General features: G+C 30.9%; 3 protein-coding genes and 1 non-coding gene across 4 annotated transcripts; 2 read left to right on the top strand and 2 right to left on the bottom strand.

The window, feature by feature from the left end:
* Positions 1–5,922: 5,922 nt before the first annotated feature.
* On the bottom strand, positions 5,923–7,752 carry LOC117916319 (pentatricopeptide repeat-containing protein At2g13600-like). Its single transcript, XM_034832275.1, has one exon. It carries the CDS (start codon positions 7,750–7,752, stop codon positions 5,923–5,925), a length of 1,830 nt encoding a protein of 609 aa, XP_034688166.1.
* Positions 7,753–8,671: 919 nt separating this feature from the next.
* TRNAF-GAA lies at positions 8,672–8,744 on the top strand. Its single transcript has one exon. It is a non-coding gene; the product is annotated as a tRNA-Phe (tRNA).
* Positions 8,745–10,620: 1,876 nt separating this feature from the next.
* LOC117916318 (F-box protein At3g07870-like) lies at positions 10,621–11,577 on the bottom strand. Its single transcript, XM_034832274.1, has one exon. The coding sequence runs from the start codon at positions 11,575–11,577 to the stop codon at positions 10,621–10,623; it is 957 nt and encodes a 318-aa protein (XP_034688165.1).
* A 4,115-nt stretch (positions 11,578–15,692) lies between these two features.
* Positions 15,693–25,186, top strand: LOC117916930 (phytochromobilin:ferredoxin oxidoreductase, chloroplastic). The gene is made up of 9 exons (XM_034833171.1): positions 15,693–15,953; positions 17,317–17,436; positions 18,292–18,386; positions 22,591–22,684; positions 22,762–22,893; positions 23,062–23,166; positions 24,325–24,375; positions 24,449–24,617; positions 24,835–25,186. The coding sequence occupies exons 1-9, from the start codon at positions 15,768–15,770 to the stop codon at positions 24,873–24,875; spliced, it is 993 nt and encodes a 330-aa protein (XP_034689062.1). The 5' UTR covers positions 15,693–15,767; the 3' UTR covers positions 24,876–25,186.
* The last annotated feature ends 19 nt before the right edge of the window (positions 25,187–25,205 follow it).

Below are 25,205 nucleotides of genomic sequence, written 5' to 3'. Positions count from 1 at the left end.
TCATAGAATGGGAGAGTTGATTATTTAGTTTAATCAATATTTATCTTGATGTAATGACATGTGATATTGGAGTGTGATTGATTTTCTTTAGTAGAATGTTAAGACAACTCTAGAATTAAATTTTGAGGGAGTCAATGTTTTTCTATTAGTTTAAATGCCCCCCCCCCCCCCCCCCCCCCCCCTCCCCCCTCAAACTCAGATTCTTTGTTATAACAAAGGTTTTGAGGATTTATGAAAATTAATCATTTATGTGCATAAGGATGTCTTATTAAAAGCATAAGGTTGGATGAGATTTTATGATTAATTAATTTTGATTTACAGATTGGGCTAATTAATTAATTAAAATATATTAAGGTTAATTAATTAATTAAGATCCAATGAGATAGATTAAGTGACCCAAATTCAAGTTGGGTCAAAGTTAGTTAAGCTCACTAGAAAGTCTATATAAACCTTGAGACTATATTTGGTTTGTGAGATAGAATAGAATAGGATAAGATATGTATATCCTAGGATATCATATCCAATTGGATAGGAAATATATATCCTAGGATATGATATCCTGGAATATACATATCTTATGAATATGATATTCTAAATTAGCATATTCGGTATGTTATATTATGTTTATATTTAAATTGTGAAAAAAATAAAATAAAATATATATATTATTTTTAATATTTAAAATAAAAATTATATCACATTCCAATATATTTTTTTTAAATCTCTTATATTTAACAATATTCATGATAAAATATTCAAACTTTATAAATAATTTTTTAATATTATGTTATTTAATATATAAAAATAATTTATATGTTATATATTAATATTAGTTTATAAATTCCTTTTAGTTTTTCTTTTTGAAACATAAATTTAATTTATAATAAAAAAATTATTTTGTAAAATGAGTATAAAAAAATTTGATAAAAAAAAATTTATGATAAATGAGATATGCGTATTTCATATTTTAGCATGAGATTAACATATCCCATATAAAAGGGACAAAAAACAAAAAGTGGATAATATATCCCACCATTTATACTATCTCATATTTGATTGTGTATAGTATATGATAAGTGATGGAATAACTTATTATATCTCATCACCAATCAAATATGAGATATAATATAATATCTCTCTCTTAACCTATTCCATGTTATATGTGACCAACCAAACACAGTCTAAGAGTTTTAGGGTTGGGCTCTAACTTTTCAAACTATTAGTCTTCCAAATACCTAGTCTCCTCTTCTCTGTCCTCTCAAGATGTGTAGCCACTTTATATTTCTGCAAATGGACAAAGAATGAACCATCAAATGGAAGATCATCCAAGTTCAAGATTTTTTCTAAGAAAGAATTTAGGTTTGAGAACAATCAAATCCTATGTGTGATTTCTAACAAACCATATGGGGCCAAAGTTTTTACTTTCATCACTTCCATTATACTTAGGATCTTAGATGCATGCATTCTTAAACCCAAGCAGATATTATATCCCTGATGACATAAAGATGCTAGATAGATGAATGATGTACATAGTACTTGGATAGGTACCCTTCTCTTAGTACTTTGATAGGCTTAGTTAGTCTATAGCAAACTAATACATGTGTTAGTCTAAGTGAAAGATGCTTTCATACGTCAACCATCTACATTTTTGCCTTAATTAAAAGAAATGGGAGAAAATGGTGAATGTGGACAAGTGAGGTGGTTAAAGTATGACTATAAATAGAATAAAGAATGTGAGGAAAATGACATTCTGCCTATCTTTTATTTGACTATTTCTTACTTTTGAGTTTTTTAAAACAATTTTCTCTTTTCTTAATCCCAAAAGGATAAAAATAGAAAAAATCTTAAAACCCAAAAATATAAACTACCATAAAAAAAAAAAAATACAAGAAATGTTATAAAAATATAAAAATTTATCTTGTATTCTTAAAAATTATTTCCAAAATTTTAAAAATTATTTTAAGTTTACAAGCTATCTAGTATTTATCTGTTTTTTGTGTAAGTATTTCTATATTTTATATAAGATTTTCTATTTTTAAAAACAAAAAATAGAAAATATATTCATGCACTATTATTATTATTATTATTATTATTTTGAAAATTTGAATAAGGTGTAATATGATGAAAATATTTTAAAAATAAAATAAAATTAACTTTTTTATTTTTCAATTTAAAATTTTTAAAAGGTATTTTTATTTTTCTTCATAAGGATATTAATATAATGACTAAAGTACTCTCATTTTGATATTTTTATAAATTTAAAAGAAATAATGACATAATATATAATATATAACCCTTTAATCTCTAAAACTATTTAAAAAAAAAAAAAATAGTTTACTATTTAAACTATTAAAATAATAAAATATTTTTTTTTTGTTTAATTGTAATTAAAAACCAAAAGAAAATTATTTTAAAATTTATATTATTTCAAGCTCTTTATTTTTTACATAAAAGAAAAAAAAAGAAGAAAAAACTAATGACATTGTGAAATATTCAAAATTTTATTTTTTTCTTCATAATTTTTCTATTTTCTTTTTGTTAAAGGTCATTTTAACATAATAATACTTAAAACTATTTTTTATTAACTATGTATATCCATAGTCATAAGCCAACATTATTGTTTGTAACAATATTAAAAATAAAAATAAATACTAAGTCATGTTAGTTTCCAGACCCATATATCTTTATTTAGTATTTTTTTCGGTTTTTCTTAAGTAAATTTTTCTTTCCAATTTGAACTCATTATTATTTTTATTTCATTATAAATTTTCAATTTATTTTTAATTGACCATATCCATTTCTTTTCCTCTCATTTAAACCTTAATTATCAAAAATATTTCATCATAGTGGACAACACCACAACTATTGTAACTTTTGTTGAAAATAATTTTTGATTATGTAATTTTGCTAAACTAGGTTATAAATTTAGTTTTGATATTGAAAAGTCGACAATCAACCTTCCATGATAAGTGAGAAAGATTGATTAGTTATTTCAGTAAAATGGTTACTCTAATACTAATGGTTAGAACTATAAGCTAATCAATCAAAGATAAATGCTCAAAGGGAGGATTGATTGCATTAAAATATTAAAACCTAAATATGTGACAACTCTAGTCAAGAAAAAAAAAAAAAAAAGAGTTATCACGGCTTTATTGTATTTCAAGACTTTATAGCATTTTAGGTTGTCGTTCTCTAAGATCAACTTTAATATGTTTAATTATTCTTAGGTTAGAAGGATTAATTATTTACTAAAAATGATAAAACTTAATTTAAGTAAATAATAATAAAATATGGATAAAAAATTTTGAGAGAAGGAAATTTAAATTGTTAGCAAATGCATTTTTCTAAATTTTTTTTTTTGGGGAAAATATTTAAAAATTTTGAAATACTTTATGTTTTTTCTATCCCCAAGAATAATTTTCCTAAATATTTTTTCACTTTTCCTATCATTTTTCAAGAACCTAATAGACTTGAACTAGTTTTTATTAAAAAAAAAAAAACATATTAGGATGAAGCAAATTCAATAATTTATTATTTTATTATTATTATCTACCATTTATGAGATACTTTTTTAGGGTAAAGTTAATTATGTTTAATCATATGTTTACATAAAATTAAATTTTATGAATTAAGATGAAAAATAGTAACAAAAGAGTTGAATTTATGAGAAGCATATTGAATCATTTGAATTATTTAAATAAAGTCTTTATTATATGAAATAAAAATAGAATTATAAATAAAATTTTATTTAATTAATTTTATTTTTATAATTGAGATTTTGAATTTTATGAATATAATATATATAGTTTTTAACTCGAATATTCAAAATTGTATAATTAAATAAAGATTTAAGTATTTAACCACTTCACTTAAATAATACATTTTTATTTCTATGCGACATTGCATACAATACTTTATTTTTAAACAATGTCATACCGTAAGTTGAAGATTTTAAAAATGTCATGCCATAGATGGAAGGTTAAACTCACAAAAAGAAATTATTTTCATACTTCAATAAGTACGCTAGTTAAAAATAGGGATATCAAGAAGGGTCATTTTATTTTATTTTTAATTTTTAAGTTTTTTAGTTTTAATTGTATTTAATTTTTAAGTATTTTAGTTTTAATTATATTTAAAATTTTTTTAATTTCTTATTTTGTTGTTGTTTGATATTAGTGAGGATGTTTGTCTAAAAAAAAAAAAAAAATTCCTAAATCAGTTCTCATGCTTAAAAAAAATATAACTAAAAGGGAGATCAATTCTTTATAATTAAATATCTACTATTTACTTGTTAATTTGTGTTATTTATATAAAATAAAAGGTTCATTTTAGAAAATAATTATTCAATGTATATATTTTAAAATATTTTATTTATAAAATTTTAGGTTATTTTATATATATATTTTTAAATTAGTGAATTATAACCTACTTTTCCCTTTTTTTTAGTCAAGGGTATTATATTTAATCATTTAGGTATTATTTTTAATAATATAAAATTATATTTGATTATCTCAATGAGTATTTTTGAGCGACAAATGTATGGAATTTGAATTATTTTTAAAATTTTCTATTTTATGTTTTTTTTTCTTTCAAATGTGTATGTGGAAGCAAATTTTTGGGAATATTAAAGGAAACAAGAGAAAATAAAAACCAATTTTTAATTCATATTTATTTTGTCTTTTTTATGGACAAGTTGTCGAAGTTGTCAATTGTAGAATAACTTTTCTTAGAAGTTTATGATTTATCTTTATTTTTATTTTTAAACATAAATTCGAAAAAAAAGGTTAAAAAAAAAATCACTCTATATATTCATTTCTCTTGTAGATAAAGAAGATTTAAAAAGATGAAAACTAGTTTTGTGAATATAAAAAAAAAAAAAAAAACCATTTTTTAATAGCCACTCATTTTAAAAGAAAAAGTTAGAAAATTTTCTAAGAAGTTATTGATATTTCTTTATTACGATATTAAGGCGTGTTTGGTACATGGAAATAAGGAATCAAAATTAGCAACTCATTCCTTTTCTATATAAATCCAAATATTATATAGAATATAATATAAATATAAGATTTAGATATTAATAAATGAGACCAAATATAAGTCTAATATATTTTCCAACTGCTGTGTGTAGTCTATGCCATGCCATCTTGAACCTAGACCAAACTTACTTTCAGGCCTTGATATTGGGCCTGAGTTCACATCCAATTATAGGTTGAAAGGCCAGCTTAGGCCCAGCTTCCCAAGTATATACCTCTCAAATCATTTCCTTGGCTGTTTGTCTCATGGAAACTGAATGTGTTAGTTTGGTTTCTTCTTATCTAAAACTTTCATTGGAACCTTATAAAATGTGAATATATAAGAAAAATAATGAAAATAGAGCTAAGAAGAACTAACATGGTTTGTTGAGGCTCGTGAGTGATCACACATGTTGTCCTAAAGCTGCTATGAGCTTCCTACATGCGGTGTCAACAAACAATAGACACTCCAAGAAACAACCCCAATTGGCTCGCAACAACGTTTTTTTTCTATGGGTACATGATCTAGTCGCCCAAACAATATGAAGATTAAGGATGAAAATAAAACTATAAATTCTGAATACCACGTGAGGTGTGAAAGAAGAGAATGATCTTCGTAATATTTTTGGATTATTTTTCAAAATAAAGAAAAACCATTTCATGGAGTAAGAAGATGACCATTGTTGGAGTCTCGTTACCTCAAAATGGTCAATTCTATAAAAGGCTATAAAATCCAACCCAACGTTCGGATGAGTAAAAGTCAATAATTGCATTTGACTTATACGTTGCTAGAAGATATAATATCATAAAGCTAACTCTTCCATTTTCACAAAAGGAAATTTTGAGGTTTTATACTTTATATTTATATAAAAAATCCTACAATTTGAACATCATCGGTATTTTCAAATGATCAATTCAATGAATAAATCACCTCATCATGCTCATACCTCTCTCTCATTTGGAGATACAATCTTTGTAAAACTTGAGAAGCCACTTCAATTTGAGGATGTAGCTCATCACCAGCTAGAAATGAATGCATGCATGTTCCTATCTCAACCCAACTGCATCCTGCAGTCTTCTCAACTCCTCTTGCTTCCATCACCTCCCTGATCTCTACTGCTTCACCCCATTCACCGATATCTGTGTATGAGTTGGCGAGAAGCACGTAGTTTGAAGAGTTGCGCGGTTCATTGGTATAAAGATGTTCTGCAGTACGCCTTGCCATTTGTACATCCCCATGTAATTTACAAGCTCCTAGCAAGGCACCCCACATCACATTGTCTGGTTTAATGGGCAGTGCTAAAATAAGTGCCTCAGCCTCCTGCAATAGCCCGGCTCGTCCCAGCAAATCCACCATACATGTATAATGCTCAGCTTTGGGCTTGATCAGATGCTTGTCAACCATTTCCTTGAAGTAACTATAACCCTCTTTTAACAGGCCATTGTGGCTGCATGCACAGAGCACACCAACAAAAGTGACCTCATTTGGGGCAATACCGGATGGCCCCAGCTGCACCATCTCATTGTAAAGCTTCAAGGCCTTCATTCCCGCACCATTCTGAGCATACCCACATATAATTCCATTCCATGAAGCGATATCTCTTTCTGGCATCTCCTGGAACGCCCTCAATGCATCCCCCATCTCACCACACTTTGAATACATATCCACAACTGCACTTCCTACAACAACATCAGCCCCTAGTAGCCCAAACTTCAAAACAAGTCCATGGAAATGTCTTCCCTTTTGGAATGCATTAGCATCAGCACAAGCACCAAGCAACCCACCAAAAGTGAAAGAATTTGGCTCTATGTCACCTAACTGCATTTGGTAAAACAACCACATTGCTTCCTCCATGTGCCCGCTTTGCAAGAACCCAACAATAATTACTGTCCAGGAAACAACATCCCGGTCAGGTATCTCCTCAAACAAACGAGAAGCTGAAGCTACATAACCACATTTTGAATATAAGTTTACCAAGGCATTGTTAGTAAATCGATCAGAGCAAAAACCACGTTCAATGATCAATGAATGGACTTGCATTGCTTCAAAAACTTGCCAGCGAGCTGCAAACTCATTCAAAACTATAGCATAAGTATACTCATCAGCAGAAATCCCTTCTCTACCAAGTTGTCTAAATAGCTCTATACTCTTGTCACCCCTTCCATACTTGGAATAACAAGAGATCATGGCATTCCATGTAACCAGACCTCTGCTAGGCATTCCATCAAACACTTTCCTTGCATCCCCAATCTCCCCAACTTCCACATACATCCTAAGAAGATTGGTGCCTATAAAAGCATCCAAATCTGAACAAACCTTAACAATATCTGCATGCACTTGTTGGCCAAATCCCAAATCACAACATGGAATAATAATAGCATACGTGAAACTATCAGGCCTAACAGAACTGCAACGCATTTTCATGAAATGGGTCAAGGCTTCTCCCAATTTATGGTTTTTTACACACCCAGATAAAACTATGTTCCATGAATGGCAGTCCCTTTTGGAGGTTCCATCAAAGAGCTTAATAGCTTCAGAGACTAAACCAAATTTGAAGTAGCCTGATAAGATGGTGTTATATGAAACCACACTGGGTTGAGGCATGAAGTGAAGAAGCTTGTGGGCATCAGACAAGGCTTGGGAATTGATGTAGGCCTGAAGGAGGATGTTGCATTGATAGACATGGGCAATGAGCCCATTTTTGACGAGGGAAGCATGGAGGACTGGTGCCTTGTACATGTGACCATGTGAGTATAGCTCAATACTTCAAATATATTTATGGTGGGGAGTTAAGTGAAGTGGCTTAATTGGTTAAAACTAAATAATTCTTAGTTAATTATTTAAGTTGATTTTAAGTTAAATTATACTTAAATTAGTAACTTAAAGCTTATTACTTAATTCTTATTTTAAGTATATAGACGGTTGATAATTTAGAATTTTAAATTTTAAGTAAAGTAAAAAAGGTCATTGAATAACAAAAGAAATCTTAGAAATAATTAGGATAATGATAAAAAGGTAAAATTAAGATGTAAATTTAAAAAAAGTTAATTATTTTTACTTATCATTTAAAATTATTTTTTACTTTAAGTTATACCATTAAATTATTTAACAAAACATACTTAATTTACTTAATCACTTAAATTAAATTATTAAATTAACTTATTAAATAAGTTCTTAGTATATGTATAAATCAATTTAAAGAATATATTGTAAGTATGAAGTTTTTGTAAGGGATTCAACATGAATAAGCTTAGCATCAACTAAAATTAAGTTGAAAAATACTATTAAAATATAAAATAATTATTAACTATAATTTAGAAATAAAATCAAATTATAATGAATTTGATTGTCAAAATAAATTAAAATTCATTTTATTTGAAATCTATTTGATACTTAAATTCATCATAATTATCTTTTATTAAATAAAATTTAATGGAATAGAATATTAATTTAATAAAATATCAAATACAAAATTGTGATAAAATCATTTTCAAAAAATTTTATTTTATAATACATATTAAATTTAAATAAAATTAATTTTATAAACAATAAAATTAAAGGTAAAAACACGATCAAAACACTTACAATGCACAAGAAGAATACAAGGATTCCTTTTCTTCTGCTGCCTTGAAACCCAATTATGTGTTCATGTACATTCGCGGGGATAGCTCAGTTGGGAGAGCGTCAGACTGAAGATCTGAAGGTCGCGTGTTCGATCCACGCTCACCGCATTTTTACGTCTTTTGCCGTCAATAACTAAATCTCTGCTAGGCATTCCATCGAACATTTTCCTTGCACCCCCAATTTTCCCAACTTCTGCTTACATCCTAAGAAGATCGGTGCCTAGAAAAGCATCCAAATTTGAACAAACCTTAACAATATCTGCATGCACTGGTTGCCCAAATCCCAAATCACAACAAGGAATAACAATAGAATACGTGAAACCATCAGGCCTAACAGAAGTGCATGCAATGCATTTTCATGAATGGGTCAAAGTTTCTCCCAACTTATGGCTTTTAACACACCCAGATAAAACTATATTCCATGAATGGCAGTCCCTTTGGGAGGTTCCATCAAAGAGCTTAATAGCTTCAGAGACTAAACCAAATTTGAAGTAGCCTGATAAGATGGTGTTATATGAAACCACACTGGGTTGAGGCATGAAGTGAAGAAGCTTGTGGGCATCAGACAAGGCTTGGGAATTGATGTAGGCCTGAAGGAGGATGTTGCATTGATAGACATGGGCAATGAGCCCATTTTTGACGAGGGAAGCATGGAGGACTGGTGCCTTGTACACGTGGGTATAGCTCAATTTTTGAACCATAGGGTTTAAACAGTCGAATTTTGTACAAAATTGATGTATGCGTACTAAACCTTAAGGGGCATAAATGAAATTAATTATATGTTAAAATTTGGATGTGTCAAAGAATTAAAGACCGGATACGAAAACATATTTATTCCAATATTTGGTTATTTGATATAAGGATTAGATAAAAGCAATGAATAATTATAATTTATCCAATTGAAAAATATTAAAAATATTGACAAAAAAAAAAATTATCAAAAGAATTTAATGATTTTTTTCAAAATAATTTTAAAAAATAGTGAGAAATGTCAATAAAAATTTTAATAATTCTTTTTAAAAGAAAATTCAACAATTTCACTAATAAATTTTTAGAATTTGTTTTGAAATAATTAAATATAAATCACTTGAGACATAAATTTTTTATTGAAAAAGTTATCTATCACATGATAACATAAATTAATATAATACCATATTTAAAACTTAGGTATTCAATTTTAAATTAATAACCCATCAAACTTAAAAAAATTAAGGTCATGTTTAGTTCCCAAAAAATATTAAGAAAAGAAAAAAAATAAAGAAAAATGATTTTTTTCATGTTGGGTTGTCACATGAAAAATATGGAAGAAAATAAAATATAATTAAAACTATTTAGAAAGATATGTGTTTTTAAATTATTTAATTTTTATATTGATGAGTTAAAATAAATAAAATGAGTTTGAAATAGTAAATAAAAATAATTTATTAATTTTTAATTTATTTTTTATTTTTCTTCTATTTTTTTTTTTTTTTTGCATTTTCTTTCTTTTACAATTTTGGTCAAATTTTGTAAGAACCAAACATAGACATTTAGAAATTTTCAAAATCAAATTGAAAATAATCCATCCTAAGAACAAATTTAATAAAATATCAAATATTTAAATGAAATTAAAATTTATCGTTATAAAAAGAAAGAATGGATAATAGAATCCAAAATTGATGTCAACCACCACCATTTGGGATGCCTAATGGCTGAGAGTTTCATAAATATTGAATAATTAAAAAGAAATCAAATTGATTTAGAAAATAATACAATTTTCTACCATATTTAAGTGAAGCTTCCATAAATCAAAAGGGAAAAAGAAAGAAAGAAATCATATCAAATCTACCACTAAACTAAATCATAATTAGTAACATATTAATCTAACAATTATAAAGTTTTTTCAAACTCTAAAATTAATGAAGTTGAAGTATGGAAAAAAAAATAGATACTAAAATTATAAAAGCCATGACAAGACTTAAAACTCCTAACAGGAAGGAATTTATTACTGCGAGGGTGAAACTAGGCTCCCTGTATAGACATAAACTTGTGTTGTATCCATCTGAAGACCGCCGCTGAGAATCTGTATGCATCTTAGACCATTGATCTTTGAATTGTAAGCCACCAACGTCTCATAGTGTTTCAGCAATATTTCACCATCTTCCATTAGACCTACCACTTCAATGTATTCATTAATAGGCACTCCATGTGGTGGTTTTATGTCGATTCTATACTCTCTCACCCACTCTTTCTTCTCGTAATCCTTCAACTTCCATATCTCAATGTGTGTACTCAATGAAAAATCAACCATACCCAGATAGCCTCTCAGGTCGACCAACTCAAACCACTTTGAAACTTTGGAGGAGAATTCTTGATGAGGGATTGACTTAAATTCCTCTTGTCTGAAGTCAAAAGAAATCACCATGCTCTTCAAATCATCAGGGCTGAATTCATGGTTAACCAGCCAGTGCAGCGCACCATTTGCATATACACCCTTTTTATAAAGAGGATAACAAGGAACTTGGCTGATCTCTCTCCATGAGCTTGTGGTTCCCATTGTATATACCTCAGCACCCAACTGGTACCCTTGGTTGGCCTGATCAAAATCCCGAAAAAATACGCGAACAATCTTATACCTTTTAGTTGAAGAATCAAACCCCAATCCATACCTGTCCAAGTGCGGCCAGCGGGACACGATTATGGACCGTGGCAGCATGAGAGGCTCTCCTTTGAGAGGATTAGATACAAAGGCTTCCTCCTCTTTGCCACATTTTACAAAGCAAAGTAAACCGTGGCAGGAATTCTCTAAGTCATACCTCCCTCTGTTGGGAAACTCAAGAATAGCCTTGGGAGACCGGTAATGTTCTTTCATCAACTGCAGGCTGCTCTTTCTATGCTTGGCATGAAACCAATGGATTAAAACCAGAGCTTCTTCACGAGTAGTGGCTTGAGCTAAGTGCATGTTGGGAAGACAAGGGTCGTCAATCAAGTTGCACCATTGTTTACATACACGGCTTAATTGGAAAAGCCACCTTATGGGTATTCTTGAAAAGATCTCCAAGATAAGCTCTCTTGGAATTTTTTCATTCATGATTCCGTTTTTCCATGGCTTATGAGCTAAGCCTTTATATATATATAAAGAGGGAGAGAGGGAGAGAGGGAGAGATGTTACTAGTTGTAGTTGCCTTTCTTTGAAGTCTATTAGGATTAGGAAACACAGGATCGGGGTAGTTGCCTTATTTGTGAAGGAGTTCTATTTGCAAAGACGTTGTAGGGACTTCTATGAATTCCGATTGGACCTAATCTGCATCAAGTATATTTGTGTATATATATATATATATTAATAAAAAATGATCATAATATAAAAATATATCACTATAATACGAAAAATTAATTACAAAAAAAGCATCAATATATTTTTATCATGCTATTTTATTTTCATGTTTCATATTTCATATTTTAAATAGTGGGCTTTGAGCAAAAACCAATATTTTTACCATTTTATTTTTATTCTTCTTATTTTTATATATTTTTTTCTTGTTATTAAATTTGATAAAAAAAATTCATAATAAAATAGAAGAGAATTCACCACTAAAAAAAATCTAATAAAGAATTACAATAAATTCATTTTATTAAATTTTTTATTATATAATATATATTAGGATTTAAATAAATTTAATAAAATTTAAAATAAAAACAATATATATCAAAAAGTTATATTTTATTTAACAAAATCTAATTTAAGATTTTATTAATAGGTATAATAGCATTGATATTATTTCATATTAAAGGAATTTGATAAATAATTAATAAAAACCGAAAGAATTGATAACAATATTGGTAATTTTCCCTTTAGGGATATATTTTAATAGGAAAAAAATTTGAGGGCCTTACCTAAATTCATTGAATTCCCATAAATTTTATTTATTTATTTATTTTTAGAACAAAGTCTCCTAAAATCTGTTAGTGACTAAGTGGTGACAAAGTATATAAATTGTGAATATAATATACATAGATACATCTTCATATTTCAAAGTGCTCGTGCTTTCCATGTATCGAATTAACAAAAATATTAAAAACATTGGCAATAATAATTATTTGATTTATGAAAAATTACATGAATTTTAAAATATTTTTAAATAGATGAAGATAAAATCGATTTATAAAATTTGAGATTCTTTTTTCTACATATATTTAAATTAATGAGTCAAAACTCACTTTTTTTTCTATATTTTAATTCAAAATTTTAGTTTGTTTTCAAGAATATAAATATTCTTTGGTCATCATGAGCTGATGCCACTCCCACAAAATTTATAAATTTAAAAATTATTAATAAAATAAAAGAATGAGCATATAGTTTTACCCATATCAAACCCTATTAGTATCAAAGTATTGGAAATGTTGATAGAATTATGACCATCAATCACATGCATTATCATCATCCTCGTAAGGTATATTTATACTCTAAAACCCTTATAACGACCAATATCATAATAAATAAATAAATAAAATAAAAAATAAAAAATGAAAAATTTGAGGCATGTTGAATGCTTGAGAGGCCTTGATCACCAAAAGCGCACTCCTTTTCAAACTTTGTTTTTCTTGCCCCTTCAAGTTTATATTTTTCATTAAAACCAAACTACACCTTAAAATGTCATTATTCACTAAATAAACTCAATTATAATTACCTATGAAATAAAAATATTAAAATATAATTAAAATTTAAAAAAAATAAAGCATTAATTCCCATCATTTGTTTTTTTTTTTTTTTTTTTATCTTTTATATATATTTTTTCAATATCTAACTCTCTTGTTAATTAAATAATAATATTTATAGGAATAAAAAAAATTAAATATGATGTTTTCATTCCCTATAAATAGAGTAGATTGTATAGTTTTTTAGATACCAACTTCCAAAGACAATTCAAAAGACAAGAGTGGGAGGGAGGTTTGAAAATTTATTTCAATGGATAATACTTAGAGAAAGGGGTTCAAAACCTTTTCAAATCTTCAAAAGGGACTTCAAGGAATTTTTAATTTTTTCAAAGCCCCAAGCTTCAAGTTTTGATATTGAAATTTGAAAGACCTTTTCCATTTGGGAATCAAGTTTCTCAAACCTTAATCGGTGTTGTTCAAGTCATACTAAAGTGCAAGTCAAGGCTAACTCAAGGTAACACTCCAATCAAATTAAAACTTAAAACTAAATCAAGTGAAACCTCAAATTAAGTTCAAACCATTTAACGTATACTTGAAGCTCTTGTTTTCAACAACTTAGAAAAATAAAGAATCTAGACAACAAGATAAAGACCATCGTCCTTTAGGGCTATATTTGGTTGCCTTTACATATATATATATATATATATAGGGGTTATAATTTGTGTTGGTGAGTTGTGTTTGTATTGTGTCAAAGTTTAGGCATTCTATTATATAGCTCAACTCAAACATGATACAAATGATAATTGTGTTAAAAACATAAACCCAATGCTACCAATTTGTGTCGGGTTGTGTTCGTATTATATCAAACCCTAGGTATTTTACTATATAACTCAACCCAAACTTGACACAAATAATAATCATGTAAAAAACATAAACCTAAGTACTACCTAATTATTAAATAGGTAACACATCATCTTGTAACCTATTTAACCTATTTAATAATTAGGTCTTTCTATTTAATAATCATGTTGAATTAGTTCTATATATGTTTATATGATTCACATCATAATATCGGGATATTGCGACGATATATCATCGAAATATCTGTGTGTTGGTGCATGTGGAAACGAAATTTTCCACAGAAATGTCGATGGTCAACGCAGGAGCATCCACATTGCCATTGGGGCAAATATGCCCCTTGTTAATAATCTTGCACCATATATACATATATTAAAAGTTTTCATATACACAAAATATTAAAACAATATTTTAAATAACAAATTAATTATAATTATTTTATAATTAAATAAAAATTTTCATTTAATTAAGTAACAAAAAGTTTTTAATGTCATTAATATATTAATTAAATATTAAAAAATTATACATTTTTCATCATTTGTTTGATATCATTTAATACAACTAAATTAAATATATCATAATTTTAATATTAAATATATTTTAAAATTAAACATATTATAATCAAATATCACAATATTATTATCAATAATATTTGATGTAATTTAATAATCAATGTACATTTATATATATTAATTTCTTTAACAAAATAACTTTAAAATGTTTATTATACTTCTAATTTCATTTCTAAAAGCTTTATTTTACATTTTCAAAAGTTTTGATCAATTTTAAATCAATTGATATTTTATATCAAAATATCCGTTCGATATATCCGTAAATCGAACTACCGATATATCCGTGATTACCAATATTTTTATCTTTGTTTATGACTCTGACCTATTTAATTAAAAATGAGTCAAATGTGAATTAAATAATTTAAAGATATAATTAGGTTAATAACGAGATTATTAAATGAGTCAATTCAGATTAAATTTATATTATACAAGTTGATAAAAAAATTATATATTTATTAAATGATAGATTGACATGAATTTTATCCAAACTCATTTATATTTAACTCAAACCTACGAAAATCATATTGGAGTCATGTGATATTGGTGAATTGTATTAAACTTTGCAACCAATATACATTTGAAATATTTTAATCATAGATATTATTTATAAATAACTAATTAATTATTTACTAATTTTTTAAATTATTAAATAATTTCTAAATAATATTAAACATATTTTTAATTGGAATGCAATAAAAATTTTATTTTAAATAAATATAAAATATTAAAAAAATAATATATATTTTCATTTTATTTTTTATTTATTTTATAAATTAAATATAATATATTATTAGATATTGATCTTTTGGATATCATCTCCATTGAATATGATAACCATCGGATATATTCATGATATACCAATTGATTTTTTCGTACAATTCAAGGTAAGAAACAATGTCGGTTTATGAAAACCTCAAATTTTACAAAAACAGTAAACTCATGAAAAAGCTCATCAGTTTAAACTTCAAAGTTCGAAGTTACAATTTACAACTAAGCCATTTTCGGTTATTCACAGGGAAATCCCTGGGAAGAACACTGAGTAGAGGTATCCATTTCTTTCTCTTCAATGGAGTCTTCTTCTTTGAGCTTTTTCTCCACACTGAAGCGTCCGTTAAGCACAGGAAGTAACATTAATAACTTCAAACCCAAAGGGGCTCTTGTGGAAGTCTCCGCCTGCTCTTACCAGAAGTTCCTTCACTTTGCTTTGGATGAAACCAAACGCCGCACCCATTTACTTCCTTCCCCTTTGCAGGTACAGTTTGGTTGCCTAGAGAATATTGGAATATGGGTTTGTTCTAGTTTTGAACTGCTTCAAGAAATGTGCCTTCACGTCTCTAGAAGGATGCTGAAATTTCAACTTAGTGTCTTCTTTGTATTGTTTTGTCATTAACTTATTTGTTTTGATTTCAGATTTTTGTTCCATGTGTATTAAAATTCTTGGCTGAATGAGGGTTTGTTTACCCTCTCCACTTTTGAGCGTTTTTGCAAGTGGGTATTGAAATTAGAACTAGCTTGCGATCCTGTAAGCCCTAATGGATATTTTTGATGATTAGTGTGACTGAGTGTGAATGGGTTCCATATTCTATAATTAAAAGCAAATGCTTTTGATGTTGACCATTTGCTCTAAAAATCAATGCTAAGTGATGTGGCTAAAAAAAAAGTTTGGAATCAGAATAGTGGTGGTCATCTTTTGCTTTGAAATGAGAACCAGAGATCACTGCATCTATTTTAGTACACATTTTGGTATAAATCGTTAGATTATATAATACTCAGCCATAGATAATTATCAAACCGGGTTTAGGGTGCCAGAGTGTTTGTTTTACCTTTTTTTTTTTTCCATTTTAATTTCTGGAAGTTTTGGAGTAATTAGCTTTACGTTACTGCAACTGAGTTGGGTTGTTCTTTCTCTTGGATTCCTTCTTGAGCAAACCAAGTCACAGATCAGTTAGCCAAGCAAGGAGCAAAGTATATGGCCTCCTTTGTTGGAGAGTTACTTTCCCCTTTCGGGTCCAAATTTTTTGCTCCTAGTTATGTGAGGGGTTTTTTTATGGGGAGGATCTAGTTTTTGTGGTTCTATTTCTTGGTTGCTTTCTACCATTTTTTGTACATTTTTGAAGGATTGTTTATCCTTGTATTCATCAACTGTTTGATGAATGAAAATGTTTGTTTCTGATAAAAAAAATTAGCTTTACATTAGCAATATAGGGACTTGTTAGTTAAAGGAATGTATATGATTGCATAATTACATTATTGCTTGCAAGAAATGTTAAGATGCAAGATATATGCTTGACGTATGTGTTTGTCTGAAACCATTGTAATGATTAATTTATTCATTTTTTTTCTGTTTTAACCGTAAATGTGGATACTTAATGGCTTGAACACTTGGTCTTTTTACACTGAGGTCAGTTCAAAAACCCTCCTTGGAACCCGTAGTCAACAGGTCATTGGCCATCATATATTGCATTATGAGTTCTTACTATGGTCTTAATTGTCTGTCAATATGTCAAGATCTCTGTCCTACCTCAAATATCTACAAGTGTGCATAGAGTTTATATCAGTTAGTTTTTTTCTTTTTTCATGGAGTCCTTATCAACATTATGCTTTTATGACATAAGGAGAATTTCAATTCCATGATGTCCATGGATGGAAAAGCAAAGCTTCAAATGGTATCATTCCAAGCTCCCAAGATTAGACTCCTCCGTAATTTGAGCATTGAAGCTAGTGAAGGAATGCAGGTATTGTTCTTCAATATTTCTGTTGCTCATGTATTGTGACATTGTCTTTTATGGAGCTTGATTCCATTATATTATTTCATTTAATTTTTTTCCTTGTATAACTATTTGATAATTTTGATGCAACTGTGGGAACTTGCAATTGCATGGACTTCCTATGATTTGGTGTGAGAATATTTCTTTAATGTGACGTCGATAATTTAGTCTGCTCTAAGACTTCAGAGTTATCAGAACAATTTTCACCAACTTTGATGGATGACATCATCCACACAGAATTTTATTTTATAATTATCTGGGTACATTCATCATCTACTCATGATGTATGCATGTATCTTGGATTTCAAGAACCTTCATTGCGCTTTAGTCCCACTCATGTTAGTCTCTTCACTAAGAGGTCAATTGGTTCCTGATCTACTATACTATCTTCTGTATTAGCATCCTCATTAGCTTGAGTTGGTTATATTGCAGCTTATTAGTTTCTTGATGCATGAGTTCTACTAATATCAGAATTCAGTATGCTATTCTTCTCTATGATTCTTTGTTAGAAATGATTTTATATGAAGGTCTATCCTAACTATCAAGCTAATCCAATATTGAACATGATGCCTGGATGGTTTGGGAACTCAGATGTGATCTTGATGAATGTGCTCATAGTCGAGAAAGGTAAGTTCATAAAATGACCAAGATATTATTATCATATAGATTTTCTCTGATGCATACAGGCAGAGATTTTCAGATTGGAAACCTTGAATTGCAATTCATTTGCTCAGACCTTGTGCTATAATAGTGTGTAGATTCTTTGTAATAAATATGTATGGTGTTCTTTGTCGTAATTCTGTCTTCAAAATATGTATGCAGATTTTGGATTTTGCTGTGTTCCCAGAACAAGGGTTTGATCTACCTATATTTTGCGCCAATTTTTTCACCACTCCTACCACGAACATCATTGTGTTGTAAGCTATCTTCTTTCTTTTTCTGCTAAGGAACATGATTAAGCTGGCTGCCACTGTCTTCTAGAAGTAAATACATTCTGTTACGTAGTCACAAAAAAAACTGTTTTCATAAATTATGATGGAGCCTCTCCAAAAATTTTATGGAAACACATTTCTGATGTTTATTTCCCCTCATAAGAAACACTTATGCAAGGCAATGCCATGCTTCCTGCTGAAAACCTGAATTTCTAGAAAGTTGTTATAACTTCGGTAAATTTATTTTAAGTTTAGGTTTGCCTTAAATTTTTATTTAGCCGAATTTCATGTGTACTTATACGCATATGCATGCATGCATACATTTCATTTTGAATGACAAGGTGGAGATAACTGATTGGTATAGGAAAAGCTTGATTTATCTTGCCTGATTTCTGTAAATTGCACAATTTATCAACCTTAAAACATCCTAGTTGGCTAATGTTATTGCTTGATGATCCATTGACATGTGTGTACAAGTTTTGCAAGAAAAACAAGACGGAAAACAAGTTAAATGAAGGAAAAAAATCTAAAGGAAGGACTCTTCACTACCCCACTGGTCTCATTAATTTCACTAGGCCCCCTGGTGAGATTAACAGGCCCCCCAGTGAAATGACCTGGGAGGTTCACTACCCAGGAGCCACTGCTGTCTGCTACCCCCCTTACCTAACTAGTCAGCAGCCCCCTAGCGAAGCCTCCACAACCCTGATGTCCGCTACCTCTGCTCCCTTAGCAAATCAGCCTGCAGACACCCCTAGAAAAGTTAAACCAAAATTTTCTGGTCCTCTTTTCCAATAAGCTCACAAGTCACCCCTCGCAAAGATACTGTTCCTTTTTAAATCATCCTAGCTTCAATCCTTCGAAATGAACGCATTCCCCCCGACACCTATGACAACTGTACAAGCCCATGCATGAGACCTCTGCTACTCTGCAAATTATGAAGCAATGCGGCAACCAAAAATCTCAGGAAACCCACCTCACCCCATTGTAGACTTGAGCTGCAAAAATCCTACAAACAGCTAATTTGGGGGCAAGTGAACAAAAAGCAAAAATAGAGTTAAATAGTTGATAGAGTAGTTAGGTTAACTTATGCTTTGTACATATGTGAATTCTAGAAAGACAATTCAAGAATTTGAAGTCCATCATGTTATCCTCTCTATAAAATTCCTTCTGTTCTTTTCATTTTCACCATGAGTAGCTAAACCAAAAGTCAAGGTGTAGGGAGGTGGAGACATCTCAATCTTGCTGCTCTCAGCATCTAAGGGAGTCTCATAGCCTCATGTTCCTGAATATTCTCAGCTACTAGAGTGCTGAGTTTGAGCTTGTTGAGACAATGAACTAGCACCAACCTCTTGCTGTTATCACTACTCCCCAGTTGCTTGGAAAGCCTTGGATGGGAAGTTGATGATAGAGTAACAGCTGTGTGTGGAGCCTCCTTTGTAATTTGACTCAAATTGGCCAATAGTTATTGGATATAGTAGAAGAAAATGAGGACTGAAAAAATGTTCAGTGGTGATGCCTATCCAAGGTATGGGCCACACACACTCACAATGCTCAAATTAGGTAGGATAATTTCTCAACCTCCTGAACCTTGAGATTCTCTAGTTCTCTTGCACATTTTCTTAACAAAATACCATTGGTTAATCATCTTCTTACATCCCTTCCCTAACACACTACCATTTGCACCAAGTATCCATGACTGTCAATGCCCGAGGAAAAATGACACCTGACTCTTGTCAAGTACTAAAATTGTGATCCTTCCGCTTGAGGACTCAAACATTTCATCATTCAGCCACTGAGCACACTCTTGATAAGAACCACCAAGCAATAACCATATGTTGGATGTGGATAATTAATGTAATAATTCATCCCTCCATTAGTGTGATCAACCTTATTGATAAGCAATTCAAAGAATCTATCAGAAATAAAATTCTACTCCTAAAGGAAATAAAATACTAAATGCAGTTGAATTACTAAACTAAAGTGATAAGAATTAGAACTAAACAGAAAGCTAATTTAATAAGAATAGAAATCCTAATTTTAATTTGAATGAAAATACGAATTGTTCTTATCCTCTATGCCTAAAATAAACTTGAAATGAATGGTCTATATGATAGCATTCGCCATGGATTAAATCTTGTAATTGCTTTCCCTAACCTCTTCTTCAAACCCTTAATCATAGAAGGCTATGTATTTTATTGTTCTGCACTCCTCCATGAAGGCCAACATTCACTGCAGCCAACCTAGTTTCTCTAGAGTTTAGACCAATCCATTAGCCGCTAGCCAACACCACCTTCATGTATGTGTTGGCATCTTAGATCTAAGCAACAAAAACAATACTAATTTTTCAAAATTGATCTTTAGGGTTAAAGTACTGACCTTTAGGTCTAGATGTTCCCAAACCTTAAATTCTAAGTGTTGAAGACGACCTTGAAGTTGTTAGGAGTTTCGTAACCCACGATCTTCGGCCCCATGACTCAACTTTGTTCTTGGCACACTTTCGATGGAGCGGAAAGAAGGGTGGAGGCTATGACTCTTTTTCTCTTTAGATGGTGGAAGACCATAACTGATGGAAACCCCAACCCCTAAGGGGTATTTATAGGGTTCTTAACTAGGCTTAAGTGATTTGAGCCTACATGGGCTTGGGTCACTTAATCTAGTCCAAATTGGGTCATAATTCATTAATTAACCTAACTAGGTCTACTAATTAATCAATTAACCAAATCCAGAGACTTGTTCACTTACCCTTGTACAACCTTGTGTAATTACCAAAATGCCCTTATGCACAAAAGTGAACTTAGAGTTAATCCAACCCTTATAACTCATTCCAACAAGGCATATGAGTTCAAAGCAGGGACCATTAGGATCTATAGGAGTATTGGCTCCCTCAGAATTCAATTCCGAAGTTGATTCAACATCCTACCACAAAGAATTAACTGAATTCCAGTTTTCTATGTAAATAACAAAAAAACACTATGTGTTTGGATTCGTGATTTGCTATCCATTGCATTTAGTCTCCCCATGAACTGGTGTCCGTGGTCTAATAAGGTGAAAACTATCAATTTTTTGAGATTACCTCTACTATCATTGAGTTACAATCCTCTTATTATATGTTTAATTGACATGTCTTAGTTCTCAAAGAGCCTATGTCAAGTTCCACTTAAGGAACTATTATGGTTATAATTTCCATGAACACACCTCCTTAGGATCACCCAAGAGGACGTTTTGTCTTAATTCTATGAGATATCATAGTGCCTCTATTGAGAATACCTATTGCTATCGGCTTTTATCAATTGTGACCCAATCCATAGGGAATATATGATCAACTTATTAATTTTAGCATAAACTCAATATTCTCTCAAGGTTGAGAGACAACATAATGAAGTAGCTTGATGAAGTCATGACTCACCGTAGGTGTTGTCTAATGTGTGATCATACACACTAGTGCATATACCATGAGAAACCTATTTTGATAGTCAAGACCAGTCATCCTTCCAATTAGAAGGTGGTGCACTACAACTTCTAATGGGTTGCCTAAACCCATGAACCGGCTGTGAACAAGTCATCAATTTGCAAGGAACCCATGACTTGGATATTCCGTGCAAGTCCTAATGCACTCAAGTCATGTACAATGCAAAAGATGGAGACAAGAATGCTCATAAAGCGTAATGCATGACATAAGAATAGATAAAAGTGAAACTGGAATGTTATTAAATAATGAATTCCAAATTTTGTTACATTATGTCATGCTTTTAAGGGCTCTATCCTAACAGTATGCTTGTTGATTGAGGCCACAACAAAGTTTTTCCTATCATCGATTCCTCTCCTCCTTTTGAAGCACCAGAATTGCCTTTCTTATCATCTCGCCATTGAACTCTTCACCCATCTTATCGTCCTAGTCCTACACGTCATTCCCATGTGTTTCTTATGATTCTGATTAGCAGAAGGAAACAAAAATATTAGAAACTTACCTAAGATTTAGTTTTTTTTTTCTTATCTCTTATGGAGTTACACCAACCTGGTTTCCCTTTGTTTCAACATAAGCATGCTGCCTTTTCTAACTCTGGATGCCTCCGTTTTATTATCTAATGGCTGAAATAATACTATTCCTATAATTTGGAATCAATTTGGTTTCCTGGATTTTGTAGAGCACTCAAGAATCTGGAACTTAGCCTTGATTGATCATTTATAGGGACCTCAACCCTTTGCATGATGTCATCAATCAGAGGGATTACAAGGAGAAGTACTACAAAAGCTTAATGCCTCTTGGTCTCAAGTATGCAGAGGTATTGAAGAAAAAAAAATTGCTTAGTATCACTATCTAATCCCAGTCTCATGTTGACTTAACACAGATTTTATGCAGCTTTTACCTTGGGGAGGAAAGCTTACAAGTGAGTCATTGAGATTTTTCTCACCAATTGTGATATGGACTAAGTTTACTTCAAGCCAATACAAGCATGGTGTCCTATATTCTGCTTTCATGGATTACTACAAGGTATAGTCCTAAAAGGTTTTAGCATCCTGCTTTGTCTCGAGGTCAATTCCCAATTGCATGCTGTTTATAAGAATTTAAATTTACTTGAATTTGTTAGATCCTGTTTGCATGGCTGGCTATATAATTCAAAATCCAATTTTGTGTTATCACTTTCTGTTGCATTTTTAGGCATGGCTTGAGTTAATGGAACAAGCTGCAGAGGAGAGAGACACTTCACAAATTATTTGCAATCGTGAAGCACAGCATAGGTATCTAACATGGAGAGCAGAAAAGGTAGTCACTGGTATTCTCACCAGCTTTGCTTCATTCAGCCGATATCTGTGAAACCTTTGTGATTGGCTTGAAGGCTCCACTGCATATTTGCTTGTAAAATTTATGAATGTCTCTCTTTGCTTTTGTCCGTGATGGCTATATAGTACATGAATGCATGAATGCACTAGAAAAGATGGCTGCAGGTTAACTCTAGGTTTGCTGGGATGCATGCAAAATCCACCACCACAGTTTGGATCCCATTTCAGTGCCCCTTTTTGTATTTCTCTGTGTGCTAGCACGTCCGCACACACCTGGTGGGGGGTTGGAGTGGTGGAGAAGATCCAGGGTGCATGCTGATTGATAGACTGCTATAGCCTACTAGTGTTAGAATTGCATCTAAAATTAAAACTGGGGTTAAGACGTCTTGGTTTGTTCAATTTAGCTCTTTTATGGTAGATGGTCAATGGAGATTTGCTGACGAGTGAGACAAACTGCTGTAGAGATCTTTTTGATCAGTAAAACCACTACAGAGATTTTGTTCTTACCCACCACTGGTGTATGTGCTAAAAAGCAGAGAGAGTTGTCCAAATCTCATTATGTTGCCCATGAGTTGGGAGCCTTTCTGTTGCTGTTGGGTCTGTGAACAAGGAGCCATTCAGAGGGCTGATTCCTCTGGTCTATATTGATTGTCAGTGCTGAAACTCAAAACTGTTTCCTTATTATTTCTTTAGTACAGCTTCCTTCCTGTTTGGTGTATCTATTTCTTGCATACCAGATGTGTACGGGTTGTTTTCTGGTCACTAGAAGAAATAATTGAAAAGAATAAATAATAGAACTGGACTAACTCAGGAAGGGATGTGCTTACCACAACAGGACTGAAGTTGACATCCTTAAAGTGGATAACAGGAAGATTATTACGTTGTTTTTTTTTTTTTTTTCCCCTTTTTCACTAAAAGAAGCTCTGCATCCAAATGATATATTAAGAAGCCCTATAGTGTTGTTTTCCTGATTCACTATTAATCAAATCTTTCCAAACAAATATTAATGGGTATAGAGGCAAGGGATCAGAAATAGTTGGCACAGGTAAAATCATAGTATGTCCTTTTGTGGTTATAACTATCTGGACTGCCCTTTAAGCTTTTCCTTGATACATTTGCTGATGCAACTCCTGAAAACCAGGATCCAGGTCATCGAATTCTGAAAAAGTTGATTGGTGAGAGCCTCTCTAAGGTATCATTTCTGAACTAGTGAGCTTTCTGATATTCTGCCAATTATTGCACGTTTCTCATATTTTATTATGTAGGACCTGGTGAGGAGCTTCCTTTTTAATGGAGTTGATGAACTAGGAACCAAAACATTTCTTGATTACTTTCCTGAGTACTGCTGTGAGAATGGAACTATAAATGACAAACGCAGTATCATTGGAAAGTCTTTTGAAAGTCGGCCCTGGGATACATCAGGAGAATTCATTGGTAACCATCTCAAAAACTATAATTTAGCACTGGCTTTTAACCTGTTGCCTTTGTATTACTGCTTTCTTCATCTTCCCTTGTTATTTCCCGTCCTAAGTGTGCACTGCAACTGCTGTCAAACATTTCTCAGTTCTTCTAGTGTACTGATGTGATTTTTAACCTTTGTTTCTCTCCATTTTTTAAATGTCTGATCAATGTGCAATATGACACATGCCAGGGTCTCTCCCTAGCTTGAATGAAGAAAGAGGTTTGTCATAGGTAGCTGAGGGGCAACCTATCAACATGAATCTTAGATGTAGCAGCTGCAGCTGTAAGGAGAATACCCAGAAGAGCATGGGATTAATGGTAGTGATAGAAGAAGAGATGTTGGTTATGGCCCTAGATGGAGTGCAATGGTGAAACTGGATGTCTGCTACCAACCCCATATCGTTTGGGCTAGGTGGTCGTATCATTAAACTGAGTTATGTAATTTTCTGAATCCTTTTTTCTGAAGGGCACTCTGTTGTGTTGGTGATACTGCAGTTTTTTCAATTTCAAAATAAAGAACTGTATCAATGATTCATGGGTAACACCTTTTTGTTTTGAAAA

The sequence above is a fragment of the Vitis riparia genome, chromosome 6 (assembly GCF_004353265.1).
Source record: "Vitis riparia cultivar Riparia Gloire de Montpellier isolate 1030 chromosome 6, EGFV_Vit.rip_1.0, whole genome shotgun sequence".
Classification (NCBI taxonomy): Eukaryota; Viridiplantae; Streptophyta; class Magnoliopsida; order Vitales; family Vitaceae; genus Vitis; species Vitis riparia.
Note: the sequence above shows the minus strand (reverse complement) of the source record. Positions and strands in the feature narration are given on the sequence as shown.

Coding starts and splice junctions, on each gene's coding strand:
- LOC117916319 (XM_034832275.1), bottom strand. CDS start 7,752: ATGTACAAGGCACCAGTCCTCCATGCTTCCCTCGTCAAAAATGGGCTC.
- LOC117916318 (XM_034832274.1), bottom strand. CDS start 11,577: ATGCACTTAGCTCAAGCCACTACTCGTGAAGAAGCTCTGGTTTTAATC.
- LOC117916930 (XM_034833171.1), top strand. CDS start 15,768: ATGGAGTCTTCTTCTTTGAGCTTTTTCTCCACACTGAAGCGTCCGTTA. Junction 22,894..23,061: donor CTTTCATGGATTACTACAAG/GTATAGTCCTAA, acceptor TTGCATTTTTAG/GCATGGCTTGAGTTAATGGA. Junction 24,376..24,448: donor TTGGTGAGAGCCTCTCTAAG/GTATCATTTCTG, acceptor TTTATTATGTAG/GACCTGGTGAGGAGCTTCCT.